The sequence below is a fragment of the Symphodus melops genome (genome assembly GCF_947650265.1).
Source record: "Symphodus melops genome assembly, chromosome: 17".
Lineage (NCBI taxonomy): Eukaryota > Metazoa > Chordata > Actinopteri > Labriformes > Labridae > Symphodus > Symphodus melops.
The window spans coordinates 12,705,854-12,726,407 of record NC_136707.1 but is presented as its reverse complement, the minus strand read 5'-3'; the positions used below and the strand labels follow the sequence as shown (position 1 = coordinate 12,726,407).

The 20,554-nt window shown below is 37.4% G+C and overlaps 1 protein-coding gene across 4 annotated transcripts in view; it reads left to right on the top strand.

Moving 5' to 3' along the window:
* The window catches only part of LOC306838367 (syntaxin-binding protein 4), a 57,278-nt gene that overhangs the window by 23,181 nt on the left and 13,543 nt on the right, over window positions 1–20,554 (top strand). For all 4 annotated transcript variants that reach the window (XM_079366496.1, XM_079366495.1, XM_079366497.1 and 1 more), the window contains 8 exons: window positions 1,932–2,001; window positions 2,104–2,178; window positions 4,473–4,552; window positions 6,932–7,055; window positions 7,814–7,955; window positions 14,845–14,951; window positions 15,063–15,198; window positions 16,426–16,498. In XM_079366496.1, the coding sequence (XP_079222622.1) occupies window positions 1,932–2,001; window positions 2,104–2,178; window positions 4,473–4,552; window positions 6,932–7,055; window positions 7,814–7,955; window positions 14,845–14,951; window positions 15,063–15,198; window positions 16,426–16,498 (807 nt within the window). The remainder of the gene's footprint in view (window positions 1–1,931; window positions 2,002–2,103; window positions 2,179–4,472; window positions 4,553–6,931; window positions 7,056–7,813; window positions 7,956–14,844; window positions 14,952–15,062; window positions 15,199–16,425; window positions 16,499–20,554) is intronic.

The following is a 20,554-nucleotide window of genomic DNA, read 5'->3' as shown; positions in this document are numbered from 1 at the left end:
ATCCTTTTTCGCTGTTTCTTCTTAAAAGCTTTATCCACAGAGGCGGTTAAGCATATCGTAGCTTCCAACCTAGCAATTTGGCCGATATTAAGTTTCGACTCTGGCTGTGAGGTCCCGCCCACTGATCTGTGATTGGTCTGTAGCTTCAGCTGGCATACTTTTTCACTCTGATCATGACTGTATGCCAATTTGACATCTCCTAACTCTATGCCATTAATGACTTTGGCAGTATATGAGGATTAATTACTAACGTGTACAAATTGAGATCAATTTAACAAATAGGACTTAAGACAGCTTTGTGTGCTTCCTGTAATGCCAATTAAATGTAATAGGATGTTAGGGGCTATAGGCATTGAAGGCAGCACAAGACAAGCTCAGAAACCAATGGTAAAACAGTGTTTATTAAAAGGGTAAGTGTTATGGAAATTGAGTTGTTCAATTGATCTTCAATCATTTTCAATGTAAAACTTTTTTTTATCGATGCATACATTCTAACTTCCCTAAATGTTGTTTTTATTCTGTACTATGCTTACTGGTCTTACTTAATCTCTACCCTTTAAAGTCTCAGAAAGTTTTAAAAAAAAAAGAGAAAAGAATGCAAAGCTGCTGGGTTTGAAGTTGGTCAGATAGAGCTTTAATCCAAAACTATAAAGTGGTGAAAGATGTAAGGGATTGAGGCAGAAGGTAGCACAGTTCCTAATGATTACCGTTTCAAGTGTTGCAAGTCTAATTAGATCCAAAAAGGTAAAATATTTAACCTGCCATGGAAACCAAGCTACATCATGTCACTCTTTTGGTTTTGAAAAAATCTAAGTTGAGTTAAGTTCATTTAAGGAAAGAATTGCCACAAGACTGCATCTGTTATTTTCAGTGTTGAGGACCTCATTTATCATCATCTACCTTTGTGGTTAAAAAGAAGTTAAAGGCTCTTTTGAGTGAAGTAGTTACCAGGAAAGACAATTTAAGGTAGAAGCCATATAGGAAAACCATGCAGATAAGAAAAAAACAGACACTTTGATAACAGTTTGATGGATGAATCAATGCATTTAAGTGATCCATGACTTTCTTTTGTGATGGATGGACATACAGAAAAGAATAAGGTGCTAAAAATGACATAAGTCGTGAAAAATAATAAGAACAGCCACCATCAACAAACCATAGTATATGTTTAGTAGCTATTTTATTTAAAATTTAAAATTTTAATTTTATTTAAAATAGCTACCAAACAAATTAAGGCAAAGATTTCATCCTTAAACCCTGTTCTCACAATTGGACCGCATTCACTGTCTCCATCCTGTGTTTTACTAGCATTTAGCTTCAATAATGCTTTTGATAGTAATTGACATACTTGGCTCCAACTGGACAGTTATTTTATTAAAGTGCTGCTATACTTGTTGAAAAACTGGATAAGGATACAGTTTTTTTTAAAGGTCACTTTGTATTTGAATACCGTTTGTTAAGTTTAGTGAATTCCCAATGTTGTTTATGTTTTAAAATGTTTGTGATTTTGTATGGATTAGCCTACTACCTTGGCACAGCAAGTTTGAAGCAAACATATTTAGTCGATAGCTGGAGCGTTGTTTTGGAGCTGTGTTATATATTTTGAATACAACCTTTCCAAAACTATCTACGTGAAAGAAAAATAACTTGGTTTATTTGGATATACAGTGTATCACTGTTGTCCATTGTCTTCTAATTTGCATAATATGGTGAAAATATTTTCTTACAGTGTTTTCTGAAAGGACTCTTAAAATCCTGGCTGTGTTCCATTTGTCTTTACATACCTGATATGCTATTAGTATTCATCTTTAAGTCACAGAAAACAATCCCTGGTCTGATCTTCTAAGAAATGTGAAATGTTTTCCACTATTATGAGCTCAATTACAAAAAGTAACACAAACTAAGGAGACCTTTTCTTTGAACTCTGACAGGAAACCTCATGCCAGGGGACCAAATCTTGGAAGTCAATGGAGACAGTTTGGTTGGAGTCACAAGTGAAAGGTAGACCATTCCTGCTGCTCATGTCTTTGGCTTACCTGCAAGATTTACATCAGTTATGCATTCAAAATTATTAGTGATTTTTTGTGTATGTTTCTTCTTCAGAGCTGTGGATATCTTGAGAGCAGCCTCAGCAACCAATCATATGCGCCTTCTCATAGCCAGAGATGAGGAAGCAAAGTAAGAGGATAGATAAATGTTTATTTGGGATATGAATTATCCAGACATAAACATACTGCACATTATTTACTATCTAGGCTCAGCTAATCCATTTTAATTCTGAGTCCTTTGTCAGAACACATTTGTATTGGATCAACTTGATTTATTTTTAAATGATTTTTTAGGGGGAAATAATGAACCATAATAAATTACAAACATATCTGTATGTGTCTTTTAAATAAATATTCCAACCTATAATGTAAATCATGCTAAGTAAAGAAAAACAAACAAATGATGATTTTTTTTGTAACATTTTATGCTTATTCTGTCATCTTAAAAAAGTTTGGATAAGTGGATCAGGGTGATCAATTTAGCTTAGGAAACCAGTGCTAAAGTTAAAGCATTCTGGTTAAAAAAGATAAGCTTTTCAAACCCAAATCAAATCTTGTTTTCTTTTAAATTGATCAATTTGGTAAATCTTCCAAATTCTGAAAAGCTGCTATTTTTAACTTACTTGCTAACAAAAATTATTAAGCACCAGATTTCATGACAAAGAAATGATTGATATTACCACTAAATAACAGGACAACAATCATTAAAAAAAAAAAATTAAAAAATTGTGATACAACATATTTAACGAATGAACACTACAAATAATTTGCTGGCCAAGGCCTTAACAGGCCTGTTGTGTTTTAGTATTCAACAGGAACAAGATGTCTTAAAAAAACAAACAAAAAAAAAACACCAGATGCCAACATCATAGCCCTCAGTTTTCCCTCAACTGAATTCATATAGCACAATCTTTAATTGTCCGTTGGCCAAGTTAGCAGGGGATTTGCATAAACGATCATCTTCACTAGTAAGCCAGTAAAAGAAATCCTAAGTGAAGAGACTTTAACGCAGACTAGATTAACATCTTAACTGTCTGAGAGGATATGAATGTTCAAACATATAATAGGGTTACTAAAAACATGTGTACAGGGTTTGATTTGTGAAAAGTTAATCAAATTAGTTTACTCTGGCCAGATACATTAAAAAAGAAAACCTTGTTTGCCTCCTTCATAGTTTAATAGAGGCAGTGTTGTCAGTGGTCGGGAAGCATCGATGCACCCCTCCACATTATTGGAATGAGAGCAGACAGAGAGGAGAGAGCTTAACCTAGGGCAGGGCTCCTGACGAGATGAGTTGGGTTAATCTCTGCTCTCTGCTTTAGCAGTGCAGCCAAGATCAGAGGAGGTTGATGGCAGGAAGAGGAGGGGGATTATGCCTGTCTGCTTGTGTCTAACATCCAACAGATTCCCTCTTTTCTTAAAACCAAGTCAAAAGTAGCTAAGTACTTGCTTGCTAGAAAAATAGTCCAGACTGAATCACTTTATGAAAGAATGTTGTCATTTGCAACTTATTATTTAAGCACATTTCCTAACCAATATGACTAAAAAAAATAATTTAGGGAAAACTGGTGTATAAAATACTCATTTAACATTATAGTGGTTTAACAAAATTCGGAATTTAACCATGAGTTAACATTGGAATCAAATGTTTATTTGATGCAATTACAAAAATAGTTTTGTCTGGATAGGCCTTTTTTAACAAACTTCTAAGGGCATACACACATGAGGCCCAGTTGCCCTTAGCGTGCTGAAGCAGAATTTTCCCCCTTCCCCATTCCCCTGCTAGCCTGCACTTACATTGCTCCACTTACCTTTTGTTTAAAACACTGTAATATAACACATCATGACTTTACATGATCATGGAGCCTGCAGCTTAGTTAACAAGACAAGGAAACAAAAACAAAAAATGGACGAGCGTTCTAATTCTCAGATGATACTAAAAATGGTTACCAAAATAGCTTACTGCCTGGGTCCTTTTTTTTCTTCCATTACCAAGTATTCCTATATAATGTATGTAATGGTATGGAGTTGAATAGAATCGATCTGATCAATTATACAAAACGTTAATAAGGCATTACATAAAAATGATCCTCAATTCCTCACTCACATTTATGGGTACAGTTTATGACACATATTTATGATGTCAGCTAAGCATAAAACACTTTGTGTTCAAGTATTCAAGAATTTAAAAGCACATAGCACTCATACTCATATAGAGTATATGAGTCAAAGTCAATTAGGGGAATCATTCAGGGCTTGGGTTACTGATAGCTGACATGAAAATAAATTGATTGATATATATATATTCTCCAAAAGATCATTCTGTTAAGTATACATTTATGGTCAGTTCTGGCTTACACAACGTCACAGTCAATATAGCCAATGAGTATGTTGTTAATGTTTCCCTGTTGGTTTTTTAAATAGGAGAGAATTTGCTGAGTTGCTTGAGAAGTATGGATCTAATGGTAGCACAGGATCAACACGCAACTCTCCAATCCAGCAAGGTAGGCAAATCCCTGCTTTGTCCTTTGTACAATTTATTTAAGAAAAAAAAATCCAAGAAGGAACATGAATTAATTTGATCAGATCTTTTGCTTATATACATGTGTATGTGCATTGTTTAACATACCCACAATTGCGAAACCTAATTATGGATATTCACTGGGGTCATCTCCTGTGGCATTTATTAATTTGGGCTGCTCAGTCAGGGTTGATCAGACAAGTTTTAATCATATAGTTAATTTCATCAATAGTGTGGCTAGTTTGTCATCCATCTCTTAACTTTCATCTCTTAACAAAAAGGTTTTTTTTGAGGGGTTTCTACTTTTTGGTTTTAAAATCCGAGCTCGCTTGATTGCCCTACAGAAGAACCACACCCTCCTTCCCTGCTTTTGCACTTTCCTACCAGCCCTTTGTACTTGACTCTCTTCCTGCTAAAGACTTCCTCCATCCTGTCTTTCTTGGAATCAGTCAACTCCAGCAAGACTATAGTGTCTCCTGATGATGAACTCTCCTACATGTGGTTACTGCAAGTTACGAGCAATCCCTATGCTAATGGCCTCCTTCAAAATCATCAATACTTGACCATATAACACGTGATAGCACCCTCTGCCTCTGGTCATGCCATTTGGAAAAAGCTGAACATGCTAAATGTGTTCACATGCCAATAAAAAAAGCGTTGCAATTTTTAAAAACACACATCACCAGAACTGTATTCTGCTTTTCAAAACCAGAAATCTGTTTGAACAAATAAGCCTAGAGGGTAAACAGGGTAAAGGTTTAGTCTGCCTTTAACAATAGCACATGACTAGTGCTCTCATCCGTTACACATTTTCGACCATCTGTTTCAGTTGGGATAAAGGTAGTAGGCTGGTAGAGAGTTGTATATTGCTTGAGCAGGTGAGTGATCTGTGCAGGGGATGGTGCAAATACATCATTGCAGATTGGCCCAATGATGAGGATACATGAAAGAAGGGCTGTTAATCCAAAGCAAACGTCTTGAAGAATTGCTAGAATTTAGTCAAATGAAAAATATGCCATTAATGATGACTCAAGCAGTGTTACTTTCACTGTAGTCCCCCAACTTTAGGACAATTACAAAGACTACAGGGTTCTTTAAAAAAAATCTTGAATTCCCAGACTTATCAAGTTTCATATTCTGTAAACCTCAACAACATTTTTCTCATGCCTTGCTTTTCCTCGTAAAGTTAGAAGCTAGATTTCTGAGTTATAATTGCTCAGAAAATGTTCCGTTGACCACCTTGTATTCAGCAGAATATGTTCTAATGACAACTGCCTACAAAACATTAAACAGGTGGACTAGTGGATGGAATAAAGAAGAAGACTCGACTATATTTTGGGTTTCTTGGAAGTGGGCTGTGATGATGATGATAATGATGATGATGATGATTTTTTTTTCTAATTGTGGTGAGGAAGAAAACATTATAAATGTATTGCTAATTACATTTAATATCAGACGGTGAACTTGTTCAAGAGTTGCTTATTAAACTTCAATGACATTCCGACAGTCATCACTAAAGCAGAATATGGACACAGTGCATCCCTTCCAAATGTTATTGGATGTCATGCTGTCCTTTCTATCATCCCTCCTCATGTCAATCACAGTTGCTTTTGGTTTGTGTTTATGTTCAGACATGAACTTTACAGCCAAACTATTGTCTGCAGGAGCTGGGGATCGAACCCCTGACCTGCACAACTGAACCACAGCTGCAACATAAACACCAGCAGACACAAAATCACAGGACTTGTATCGCAGTCATGTGGTTAGTTTTACAGATATGGGAGTATGTTACAGGATTTTATACAGCGATTAGAGTCAACAGACTGTTTACCTGAAAGACAAGACATGTTTACCTGAAATATACAGGTTTTCCAGTGTAAGGCCCACCTCAACAACCATCTGTAGCAGCAGAAAATAGCTTTTGACTTCTATTTTAAGACAGTATGTCTCAAATGTGTTAAGATCATTCCCTTAACCATTCAGCCTATGCAGCACAGACAACAAGAGACCCACACACCTTTACTTACTACCCAAGTGGCAACCCAAGTGTGCCAGTGCTTAAATGCAAAAAACTGCACTTTGTCAAGTGTCTTCTATAGGCTGACCAATAGCCAAGGAAGTCCCATTGACAACCACATTAAATGCCCATTTTGATAGCTAAAATATATACGGTATATATTTACTGCTGGATGCAAAAAGAATGTTATCTTAGAAACTCATAAATATAATTTCTTAATCTGGAAGTGTCTAAATTGTCTTTAATTTTCCAGTTGTTTAGTATAATTTTTAAAATAAAAATATGAATTCACTAAATATTTTTTTTCTCCATTTTGTGTTTTTGTTCTCTTTTGTAATTCTAAAGGAGGCCGCTACCTGGATAGTACATCATCTGGTTCCTCATCCCGCTCCCAGAGTCCTTTGCTGTTGAGCCCAGCAGGCTCTCAGAACATGACCAACAGTAGTGGGCCCATGCTACGTTCTCTTAGGTAAAAATATGTATGTAGAGTATTCAAATCAACCACTGATTTGCTTGTTTTGATGGAGATGACGGGAAAAATTCAATTAAATAAAAGAGATTACGGCCTTAACTGTAACCAAAGGGGTCAGTAGCAGTGACTGGTGCAACAACAGCCAGCTGCCCCTTGTTAAGGTACTTGTTATGAAAGATAATGTGCCAGTTCTATAAGGTGCTGTTAAATTTAAGTTACGGTTAAATTTCAGTTACAGCTAACTAAAACATGCTTTTTGTTATGTGTGAAGAACTGTCTAGAGTAGACTCTATATGTCCTTATAAAGCTCCTTATTAAGTTTATTGTGTAGCCAAAATTGTACAGATGTATACAAGTTTCATATTCTGTCATTTCTGTTTCTTAGCTTAGCAAACCAGCATAAGCGATTTGTCTATTTATAATAGCTTTTTTAACAACACCAGATTCAGCCAAACTCGCCCTTGTGCTAGGAGCAATTTAACCCCTATCTAGAAATATTTATTTTAAAATGTAATTTTCATACTATATTACATCAAATCATTGGAACTAGACATTCAGTCATTTGAATACTTGTGACCACAACTTATTGGAGATAAGATACATTTCAAACTTAACTGCATGTGGCTGCAAAAGCACTGTTAGGCTTTCACTTCCTGAACACCTCTGGCTCATATGACAGTTCTGGATTTGATATAATAAAAAACCCATCTTCTTCACATTCAATTAAGTGTTTTTTGTTTTCCTTGTGTTCACAGTCATCCGGGTGAAGGCGTGATTCAACTAATTTCAATTTCACGATCGAGCAGTTTTGGTGTCACCATCGGAGGAGGTTCCAACAAGCCTGACGGCCCAGCAATCTTCATCCAGGAGGTGCTGTCAGGGGGAGACTGTCATCGGGTAAGAAAAGACAAGTGTACGAGCCAATTAAGTGTGTGTGTGTGTGTGTGTGTGTGTGTGTGTGTGTGTGTGTGTGTGTGTGTGTGTGTGTGTGTGTGTGTGTGTGTGTGTGTGTGTGTGTGTGTGTGTGTGTGTGTAGGTGTGTGTGTGTGTGTGTGTGTGTGTGTGTAGGTGTGTTCATGTCTTGTATTTCAATTACATGCTTATTTATTTACTTACTTAGGACACTAGGGGGTAATAATTGATTGTTTGGAATGCTACTTACACAAAGTCCTGAGATAAACTAGCACAAAAGGTAGGAAGCACACATACTAAATACACTTGAGGCAATCAAGACAAGGGAAGGCAAATAGGTTTATTGCTGATGAGCTTCAGCTAGCAACACACAGTAGTAGTAGAAGGTTTGAGAAGGATGGTCAAACAAGTTAAAGACACATGAAGGCAGCAGAGGGAACCTGAAATGAAAGGGAAGTCAACAACTAAAAAACAACAACATGAAAAGTCACATCTTTAAAGAGAGAGAGAGAGGGCGCGCTGGTGGCGCAGCGGTAGCGCGCGGCCCATGTATTGAGGCTCAGTCCTCGCGCTGGCAGCCCGGGTTCGCGTCTGGCCTGTGGCTCATTTCCCGCATGTCTCTCCCTGATTTCTGCCTCTATCCACTTTCCTCTCTATAATAAAGGCCAAAAATAAAATCTTAAATAAAGAGAGAGAGAAACATAACTTAGTCTGAACCCTCGGATATGACATTAAAAGTTTTCAATGTAACAGTACTGTTGAAACAGTGTCAAAAATAGAACATGTAAAGTTGGTGAAGTTCACCTTCTAAGAGTGAAAAGTTCTCCCTATAAAGTTTGAAGGTTTCTGCGGTGAAGTCAAGTCAGTTAACGTTTATTCAGTTGAGAAGCTCTGTCTTACCACAAGAGCTTCTCCTACCACACTGGCACACTGGGTTGGAGCTAAAAAAAAAAAAAAGATCTACTCATGGATTCAGGGTTGGCTTGCCATCTCTTATGCCAAGGAGAATCCATAGAGTTCTGTATTTCTGAAAAATTACAAAGTAAATACAATATTGAATATAAACAATGTTACACAGCCTAATTTTCTACTGGGTTACAAAAATGTGTCTGGCATGCTGGATGAAACCTGCTGACGGGCCAGATTGAGTTGATATAAACCCAACCTAATACCAATAGAACCTTGTAATGAAGATAAATATATATAAAATATGCAAGCACAAATCTAGCAGCAAACGATTGCATATTCAGGAAGACTAAATACAGTATGTGCCTCTTTATGCTGGCATTTAAAAGTGAAGTTTCAAAGGCTTTGGAGTATCGTGAAATATTTAAAGCAATTAATGCCGACCATTTTGACCTTAAAGTGGTCAACACACAAATTTAGGTTTTATCCAAATAAAATGATAATTTCAATGTTAATTGTGGCTACTTGTTTGTGTATGTAAGTAATGTAAATATTTGAACATGTATTTGATTTCTTAGGTGAATTCCTTGAGAAATTTGTAATTTGTAATTTCGTTTTTTAGTGATAACAAATTCCAGCAGAAAGATTTGGTTAAGTTTGCAAGCCAGAAGGAAAACAATTAATCATTATTTTTTGTCGACAAAGTGCGAGTAAGCTGTATCCCAATTCAGAGGCTAGATCCATGGTGTCACAATATCAATATTTCACAGCTAACAGCATGCAACAACTTCTTTCTTGTTCTCCAATCAGGGCCATAACCAAGCTTTAGAAAATAAATGTTTTCTCTTATTGTCAATCATTGAATCTCAATCTTTATTTGTATTGTGTCAATTCATAACAGGTGTTATCGCGAGACACTTTACAAAAGCTCTTGTCTGTTAACATTACAAAAGAGCAGGTAAACACACCATGCTCATTGTTATTGTATTGGGGCATGCAAAATTCATTGACCAAATGATGCATTCAAATGCAACCCAAGTTAAACACCAGATGGACACAAACTCTTACACATTTAGTTACTATTTGTGAAGTGAAAAATCCATGAATCACGTGGAGCCCTGTGGGTGGTCATCTGAACAGAGTATCTATGACATTAAAATTTAAATTGGCTTGATTAACTATTTGATAGTCAGCTGGATTGTAAGAGGGGTCTAGGGGGACTCCACCCAAAAATGACATTTATTTTCGTGCATTCTGGTCAGTTTTTATTCACCAGTTTGTGTCTTTTCTGCAGAACTTTAGGATACTTATCTAGTCTTTTTGTCTTGTTTAAGGGTGATGTTGTTATTATATGCTTCTATCCTGTAAGGTGACCATGGGTGTCTTAAAAGACACCATCAAACAAATAAAATGTATTATTATTATTATTATTATTATTATTATCATTAATAATAATAATAATAATAATAATACTTTTATAAACATGTCAATTGTTTTTGCACTATTCCAGCCCTGAAAAGTTTATTTAGCCTATACAAGTAGCCTATATAAAGCTTATATATAATTTAGTGCAACATTATTTTGTTTTCCTTATGCACTTGTAGGAATGGCAGACAATAACAAATTTTAACATGATTATTATTAAAATTAACATGATACAGTTGTGATACATTTTATGTGACACATAGTCCAACAGTGATATTAATATATCGCTTTTCTGGGTTGTTGTTTTTGTTATAAGGGCGGTCAGCATGGTTTGATGAGAGAGAGCGAGAGAGAGAGTTGGACTGACTAAATGATAAAGAAAATAAACAAAAATGAAGTAATAAAGGCATACACAAATTGAAATTTTTACAAAATTAAAAATGAATGAATAAGAGAACTTCTTTTTCCCCCAAACTGAGCCTTTGGGAGCTCATGCAACACAACATTACTCCCATTTTTAAAAAGTTTCCCTTCATCCTGTATCACAACACGAGAACTTACTGTGAGGAAATTATGACACAGCAAAGAGAGAGCGCAATCACATCAGCACCAAGCAACTGCACAATACTAATGACAGGAAACAGATATACTTGACAAGTTTGATCATGGAACACATCTCGCGTTATCGCTCTTGTTTCTTTGCTCCCTACAGAGTTCTTTCCCCACAACTAGATGGTGGGTTCCTGCTAAGGGCAGCAAAAAACAGAGGCTTTGTAGGGTGATCTGTGACTTTTCTGAGTAACTATTTTCAACGTAAAAGCCATCAAGTGCTTTATACATTGATTGGTAACAGTTTTTGATGTTTAAAAAATGTTTTACAGAGGTTCATGCTGGCCATGTTTTCGAAAACACAAAATGTAGACATAAAGCATTATCTCTTAAATCATCTGCTGCATCCCCAAGAAAATTACAGTTCGGAGATTAAGACTGTCTTGTTTGCTTGTTATTTACTGATGAATATTCAGGAACTCACTGGATTAAAGGATTTTAAAAACTGCTGGAATATTTATTGGTGGTGTGTTGGTCAGTGCTCTGTTAAAGAGGGCCTCGGGTCCCAGAATGGACACACTACACCAAGAATTAAACTCAGCAATTATGCTAGGACATTGCTTAACTTTCTCTTGCTCACAAATCTTTCATAGACAATTACACACATGTACAAAAAACACACATGCATGCACACAAAAAGACAAACTGTATTTGCTTTATGGAAACTACCTGCAGTGGTAGGTTTTTGTAAGATATTGTCCTTACTTACTTACTTACTTAATTACTTAATTACTTACTTACTTACTTACTTACCTACCTACGTAAATGTGCATTTTACCTGCCCTTTTTAGTCATGAGACAACATTTGTTATCAATTGGTAATATGAAAAAAAAAGTATCGCAAAACAACCAAATTGAATGATTGATTGATTGACTGATGGATGGTCAGTGTATGCAGTATCATTCATTTGCATTAGTTCATGTTGTATAATAAAACATGCTAGTTTAACGAGTATTTACTAATTTCATTGTCTGACTTGGTAAATGCAAATGTTGATACAGTTAACTCATTCTTCTACAGCCGACTCAGCTTAACGCTGTTACCGCTTTGACTGTATTATTGTTTCATTAAGCAAGGACGTGCAAAGCTATTTTGCAAAGCTTGTTGCAATATCAAACTTGTATAATGTAAATTGAACCTTGGAAGTTGACAGTTCCAACTCGCCTTCAAAGTTAGCCACTTTGATGCACTGTTGGCTGCCGTGATCATTTCCATCTGTTGGAAATAATTTGCCAGTCGGGGTGAACACTTTTATTAACCTAGTTATTTTATTTTATTCAGTCAGTGTATTCTCCTACTTGTTTGATTAAGGGAGTATATATTGCCATGGAAATGAGAAGGAAACTCACTTTAGTTTGAAAAAAAGTACAAGGGATCCCCTTTTTGAGTTGACATCACGATAACGAGTATGGCGAAAGGACTGGACAGGAAATCATAAATGTTTGTGTCTGCAGTGCACACACACAAATTCAGATTAAAACAAGATTCAATAATGCAGCGCAGCAACTTCTTTCAGTGCTGTTTAAACTGCTCATTTCAATGAATATTTCCGCAGAACAGCTTGAACAACATTAAAACTTTCTCCATGTATTAAAAAGTTGTAACCTTCAGTCAGTCCTGGGTTTCTGGGCTTGTTTTCTAAAGTGTAGTTGCTTATTTGGGCTTGGTTTGCTCCCAGCTCTCAACAGATAAGCGAAACACTTACCCCAGCACTCCACACACATGCACAACTACACCTGAAAGAGTGACAGAGTGCAAATGCCCAGGAATAAGTGGGGGAAATATCGAAAAAAAATTGATAAAGAGAAGAGATGAACTGGAAAGGTCAAGTTTTCTAGCAAGATTTTAAGTCAATAACTTTGTGTACTATTAACAAACAGTAAATATAAAGAGTATAATTTGATCATGTGTTTAACAACAATATAGATCGCTATGCAGCCATGCCAATCTCCCCAAGTCAAAATCACGGACAAAATTATTTTTAAGTAGCCAATACATGTTCATGAAAGTCTGTGCATGGCTGGGTAGATATTATCCATTAGAAGAGCTAAGTCACTTGTTTTGGGCTTATTTCCATAGACCTGGTTGCTTGTTTTTCCTCACGAGATGTGATAACTCTGCAAATGGATAATGCAACAAGCTGCACTTAAATAGCTTTGCATGTCCTCGCTCAATGAATCAATAATACAGACAAAACATTAACTCAGTTGGTAGAGTCATCGTCCCTCAATCGGAAGGTCGAGGGTTCGATCCCCAGCTCCTGCGAGCAACATGTCCGATGTGTCCTTGGGCAAGACCCCAAATTGCTCCCCCTGTCTGGGGCGTATGAATGTGCGTGAATGGAATTAATTACTGGATGGTCCACATAACCAGCCATCAGTGGGAATGGGTGTGAATGGGTAGGTGTGATCTGCGGTGTAAAAGCGCTTTGAGTAGTCGGAAGACTAGAAAAGCGCTATACAAGCTCAAGTCCATTTACATGATCAATGTTGGTTTTCATGAGATAATTTTAAAATAAAAAGTATAGCTAATAGATTGCCTGGATCACAGTTTTTTTTTATATCCTATATGTCCATAATTTAAATTTTTGCCCAAAGACAGGCTTCTAGTCTGAGAATGAAGGACAATATGTTACAGCATGTGTTTTTGTGGAAGTAAGAGAGAGAGGAAAGGTCAATATTCCATTAATCATGACTTAAGGTTGCTTGAAAACGTGATGGATGAGCTCTGCACCCTTGTTGACTGTGTCTCCAGAGTATGAGAAATACAGTCATGTTTGCTTGACGGGAACAAGACAAAAAGTTCTTGGTACTGCAACCTCATAACGTCAAGAGAGAAAGATCACTTTTTCTGTTGGACTAAAAAGAGTAGACGAGGTCAACATTTGATTTTCGTCAGTACATCACATCAAAGTTGTTAAACTGAAAACATAGAATTCTAAATGTGCTTTGCATCCCCTGCCATATACAATGCATTTACTGCCCTGCTGTAAAATAATGGCATAAGTAAATGACCGTGAATGCTGTCCCAGAACATTTTAAGAGTATACAATAGCAATTCATAGGAGCTCTTGCCAAGACTCTTACTCTGGGGATGATAAATTTTGCAGGGTCAGGTCAGGTTCAGCCTTTGGATGCCAGGAGTTCAACCTGAAAAGAAATCCATCTTCATACTTTAAAAACCCTTCACCCAATTTAGGGGCGAAAATAATATGAATGAATGAAAGAATCACTCTTTGTTTGTTGGTTTGTTTGATAACACATGGTCTCAAGACACTTTACAAAAGAGCAGCTGAAATCAGCCTTACTCTTATATTATTGAGGTAGTAATGGAAGACCGTACAGATGTAAATGTGGTGAAAAATGTTTTGTTCTTGAAGGAAGCTGTTTTAAAGCAGATGATATAGTTATTATGAATAATGAATCCCTCTAAACAAAACTGGATTGCCACAGTTGTTTTGTCTCGCAATATCCATACACTAAGCCAATTTCTTTGAATACAAAAAACTGTTCTCTTTATAGAAGCATAGACCTCTATCGCTTGAAATCCTATCTCTTAGTCACCTGTCTGATATATAGAATATTAACATGCCATGCACTCTGCTTTGTTATTTATTTTAATTAAGCTACAAAGATACTGAAGCTATGCATTTTCTAAAAGAACTGTAAATGGATAAAACTCATGAACAAACCATATGAAGGTAGTATATATAGGGAACCAATTTAGTGAGGTGACATTACCCATAGTCCCCTTGTTGCTGCTCATAAGATAGTAAATCTTCAGTACAATAGCAGAGATCATCAATGCACTAAAGTCTTGATCACTACAGTATATCCTCATTTGTCAGCCTTTGGTGAACACTAATGTGAATTAATGTGCTTGTTCTCAGTGGAAAACGTTGCTTATTGAAAAGGTTGTCTACTTGTTTTGTAGGATGGACGTCTGAGGCCTGGAGATCAGCTTATTGCCATTAACAAGGAATCATTGATAGGTGTAACCCATGAGGAGGCCAAAAGTATGCTCAACAAAGTTAAGTTCAGGTAGGCTGTGTACAATTAAATTAATAACAAGTTCAAAATCAACCATTTTTACATGTATGTTACTGTTTACCAACTTTTGCATTTGTATGTATTTCCATGTATTGTCTCCAGCCAAGACAGTGCATTGGAAATAGCCTTCATCCCAGGGAAAGGACTTTTTTCCAGCAGCACATCTCTCCACAATGGGGTTCACCGTGCTGCAGGCCACAACTCTGGGCGCTTAAAAGTCCATATCAGGTCACCAGAGGTGAGGACGCTTTGTTTCAGCTAAGAATTCCAGAGTATGTAAGGAAGGAATTTACACAATCCAATTATGTTTAACATTATGTTGTTGTGGAATATTTCTATTACCAAAGAGTGAGGATAAAAAGTGAGAAGAACTATTCAGTAAGGAACCCCTAGATCGATCTGGTCTCAATTCATATTTATCTGAAGGCAGAATCAGCATTTGAAGACCCCTCTCTCATACGGTGAGGAGTGAAAGAGGCCCAGAGAAAAGGCAAACATGAATACTTATACATTACAGAACACACTTCTATCACGCCACATAGAGCACTCCCCCATCACGCCACATAGGGCCACTGCCCACCTGGCAGGGCACAGTCTATCCCCTCGTGTGAGGAAAGAGCCTACATGACTATTTACACATCTCCCAAGGCTGAGAAGGAGATGGAATCGTGTGAGAAAAGAGCCGAGGTGACTATTCCCAAATCTGTCCAGGGTGAGAAGGAGACAAAACATTTTTTTATACTATGCATGCAGTATTGTAAGACATTTCTGACACATTTTATATGACAGATTATATGAGACATTTGTACAGTGCGAAGTAAAATAGCGCACATAGTACACATGAAGTAAAATTTTCCATAACAATATATACCATATGTATTGAATAATGATTGTTGTGCAATCATTTCAAGCAAAAACTAAATTTTCATAGTCAAACTAAATTCTTGGCTCACTGGCATACAAAAACAACTGTTCTCTGTAATTACCAAAATAAAACAGAATACTGAGTACTCCTCAAGCTTTGAAAACTTGAGTGAAAAAAATATATTGAAAGTTTTTTTTAAATAAGTGGATGGGCATCCTGAAAAAGCCATGCTTTGCCATTATTACTACTACTACCACACAGAATGATTGTCCCTTCTTGCCTAAATTTCAAGTGCAAGTGCAGCATTATAATCAAGATTAAATGCAATACATTTATTTAAAAAATAAATACCCATATTTCAACAAATTACACTAAGGAAACTCTTAGGGAAATTTTGAACGTGTCATTGGTCTTTAAAACCTTACTATTATATAATTATATATACTTATATAAGTTATCAGACATGTCTGACCAAAAAACTATCACAATTATTAATTTGCAATACCTCAAATGTTGACATGATTTAATATAATAGTTCTTTTATGTGTTTTGGAAAATCTACATCTTTGAATTTAATGTTTGTCTTTTTTATATTTCCAGATTTGTGCTGAGGAACCAGCCACCGTTTCCTCTCCTTCTCCTGACATCTGCCCACCAGATATTCATATTTCAGGTGAAGACCTCACTGTACTCATTTTGTTTTGGTCCACCATAACTCTAATTACTGATACTGATTTGCTGTCGTCATGCAGAGTGGGGTATTGATTTACAAGGACTAAGATACATTACCATCTCAGGGAATCATTTGTTTAATATCAGACCATTTAACTACAAGTACATGCTATTTTATGTCTGGCGATATTCTTTGTTTTTCTGTTTCATTGAAGCCCATTTGAGACGTAAATGGGGGCAGAGGGTGGCCTAGCAGTTAGGTCCAACCACAAAAACACAGAGGCTTTAGTCATGGAGTGGTTTGACGCAGACCCTCATCACTTTCCAACATGTCATCCCACCCTCTCTCTCTCCAGATGTCCTACTCTATCTATCCCCCTCCCCACACACACACCCACCCCTTAGAGAGATTGGGGATTAGGCAGAGAGGGAAACATGGGATTTTTTGCAAAACAGAAGGGGACCTGCAGTTCAAGGGAATCCTAGTGAAGAGTTCCATCTTCTTGACAATGTATATACTTATATTTACTTCTGTGCCGAGATGGTGCCGTGGATGGTTGCCACGGTACTGCACTCTCTCGTAGTGGTTGCGTTTGACTTTACGTTTGTATTTTTTTGCTCCTCTTCTCTGGTCTCTTTCACAAGAGAAGAACTTATAACATTGGACAGTCCTCTGCTGAACTTTTTTCACCGGTTCTCATTGAACTAGAAAGTTATGCGAAGATTCTTGCCGGGAGAGCTGCAGCTCTCAATAGAATTTGCCAGAGACGCTGCAGACAAAGTAAACAAGCAGGCACGCTGGTTAAACTGAGGCATGCTGGGATTATGCACTCAGCTTCCATCCATTCACTTGGCGAAGGTCCGCTCCCTGGCAAATAAGGTGGACGAACTTCTCCTTCTAAACACCAGAAACATAGATTTTTCCGATTTCTGTGTTTTACTGAAACGTGGCTCTGTGAACACATCCCAGATAGCTCACTCCAACTCCCGGACTTTCAGCTCCTCAGAGAAGAAAAGATCTCTGGGAAGAGTGAATGTGCTTCTACATTAAACCAAGGAAGGTGTACAGATGTCACAGTGCAGATGTGGAGCCCAAATCTGGAGATTTTTTTCATAAACTGTTAACCGTTTTATTCACCGCGGGAGTTCTCCTCGTATGTTATGATCGGTGTTTATATCCCACCTCAGGCCTTCGTAACAGAGGCTTTAAAGCACCTGGCTGTCCAGATCGCAGACATGGAGAAAAAATAACTTGACTCTCTGCTCATCATTCTAGGGGATTTCAACAGAGCTTTCTCAATATCGACAGCATGTTTAAGTGTCCCACCAGGGGAGCTAACACACTGGGCCAATTGCTACACAGTAAGAAATGATTCATATCGCTCTGTTCGCTGTGCAGCTTTAGGACTCTGTGTTACTGTGTTATTCTCCTCATCCCAACCTTCAGACAGAAGTTAAAAAAACAATTAAGTCTGAAGTAAAGACTAAAGAAATGGACAGCATCACCTCGACTCCCCAGGGACCAACGCAATGCGTTGAAAGCCATCCTCCCGGATATCCTGCACCAGAAACTTATCCAGCAGTCAGTGGATCACCAACTTCAACAACTTCCTGACTGACAGGAGGCAGCAGGTAAGGCTGGGGAGCATCACATCCAGCACCCAAACAGTCAGCCCTGGCACCCGCAGGGGTGTGTTCTCTGGCCAATGCTCTTCTCCCTCTACACCAATGACTGCACCTCAGGGGACCCTTCTTTGAAACTCTTACCGTTTACAGACGACACCACCGTCATTGGTCTCATTCAGGACAGTGACGAGTCCGTCTACAGACGGGGGGTGGAACAGCTGGCTCTCTGGTGCAATCGGAACCATCTCAAGCTAAACCCGCTAAAGACTGTGGAGATTACAGTGGAATTCAGGAGAAGCCGCCCTCACCATTCTGAACAGCACAGTGTCTACTGTGGACTCATTCAGGTTTCTGGGATCCACAATCTCATGGGACCCGAAGTGGACCTCCCACAAAGACACAATGTGAAAGAACGCACAGCAGAGGATGTACTTCCTGTGCCAGCTCAGGAAGTTGCCAAAGGAGCTGCTGATCATGTGTTGCACCAGCATCATTCAGTTTGTTCTGTGCCGGTCTGTCTGGTTTGGATCTGCAACCGAACTGGACAGACACAGACTGCAACGGACAGTCAGGACTGCAGAAAAGATCATCGGTGTCTACCTTCTGCCCCTCAAGGACTTATACCAGTCCAGTGTCAGGAAACGGACAGGAAGCATCACTGCAGACCCCTCACACCCTGGACACAAACTTTTCAAGCTCCTCCCTTCCAGCAGGTGTTATAAATCACTGTACGCCAAAACAACCCCGTCATAAGAACAGTTTCTTCCCCTAGGCTGTCAATCTGAATGCTAAACAGTCAAAGAGTGAATAACCCTGGAACTAAACTGTCACTGTGAATGTACGTAATGTGATTTAAATTAAATGATCTACATACACTCTATTATGTAAATACTGTAAAAGATAAATACCTCATGTTACATCATCTTCCTTTTGGCACTACTCACACCACTGCACTATTATTTTACAGTATTTAGTCTTGTACATATTAGTCTTTAATTAACTGTTTATACTTTTAGCTAATTGTTATTATTTAATATTTACATTGTACAGAGAGCACAGTCTACCGAAGTTAAATTCCTTGTGTGTTAAACATACCTGGCCAATAAGACTGATTCTGATTAATGGTTGTTGTAAAATGATCACATTTTTATTAATAACAATCAGTAGTGTTTTATGATGGATGGATAATTAAAAAGACATTAAATAACTGCCAGAATTACGTGGCACACTGCAAAAAAAAATAAAAAATAGAGACATGCTTCTTACACACATACACGCCTGAATCACACACATGCACAAGCAGGACCTGGGGACATACATTAATGGAGAGATGTCAGAGTGCGGCCCCTACTAGAAGCGCGCAGAGATGGTGGGGTTTGGTGCCTTGCTTAAAGGGATACTTCACCCATTTACATAATGATACAAAGCTTCATGTAAGTGGGTGAAGTATCCCTTTAAGGGCACCTCGGCAGTGCTCAAGAAGTGGTCTGGCACCTCTCCAGTTACCACACCAACTTCCATATTTTTGGTCCATATCGAGACTTGAACTGGCAACACTCTGGTTCCCAACCCAAGTCCCTATGGAATAAAAGTAAAGTAAATAATTTTCTAATTTCTATTTTAATATAAGTCACATACACCTGACAAGTCTAAATAAATAGAAATACAAAGTATAGAAATATAAGGCCTGAATTGCTTGAAATAAAAAAAAACACTTACCAATTACTTAAGTGTAGTGTATTGAAATAAGATGTCTATATAAATAGTTAATTGAGGAGATGAGATGTCATTTCAAGATACTAAAAATAAAACATCTTGCTTGTTGCATTGACTTTTTACATGCACTTCAGGTCTTTTTGCTTATTTAGACTTTTGACTGACAGAAACCTTGAGCAGATTAGAATTCATGTTGAACAGCCATTTGCCACACCTATGTTGAGCCAGCACAGTGGTATTGTATGGAGGGAGAAGCAGAAAGAAGAGATAGAATAGAGCACATTTGGTGAAGACTAATGTGTATTAATTGTTTATGATTTTTGTGCAAGTGTGAACAAAGCTAGTGTGATAGAAAAATGTAAGTTTGTGAGAGGACCAGAATATAATATGACTTTTATGGACCCTTGTTTGTGCCTAAAAAAATGGATGATGTGTATTACAGGTTTTCTGGCATTACACAACAGGCATGTAATCATGGCCCATGCTGATAGCATCATATTAAATGAATGACATATAATAAGATATCAAAAATGATTTGGGCAATATCTGAAAGTATTTTCTTTATATTTTTGGATCTGCAGTATATGGTTAGTTATGTTATCTTCCTGTTATTTTTTATGCTAAGCTCTAGGTGGTATAATTTTAAAATGACCAGCTGATCTTATCTTAAGGGTCTTCCATGGATCCCAGCTCGAAGCCATTAAACAGCCTGTCC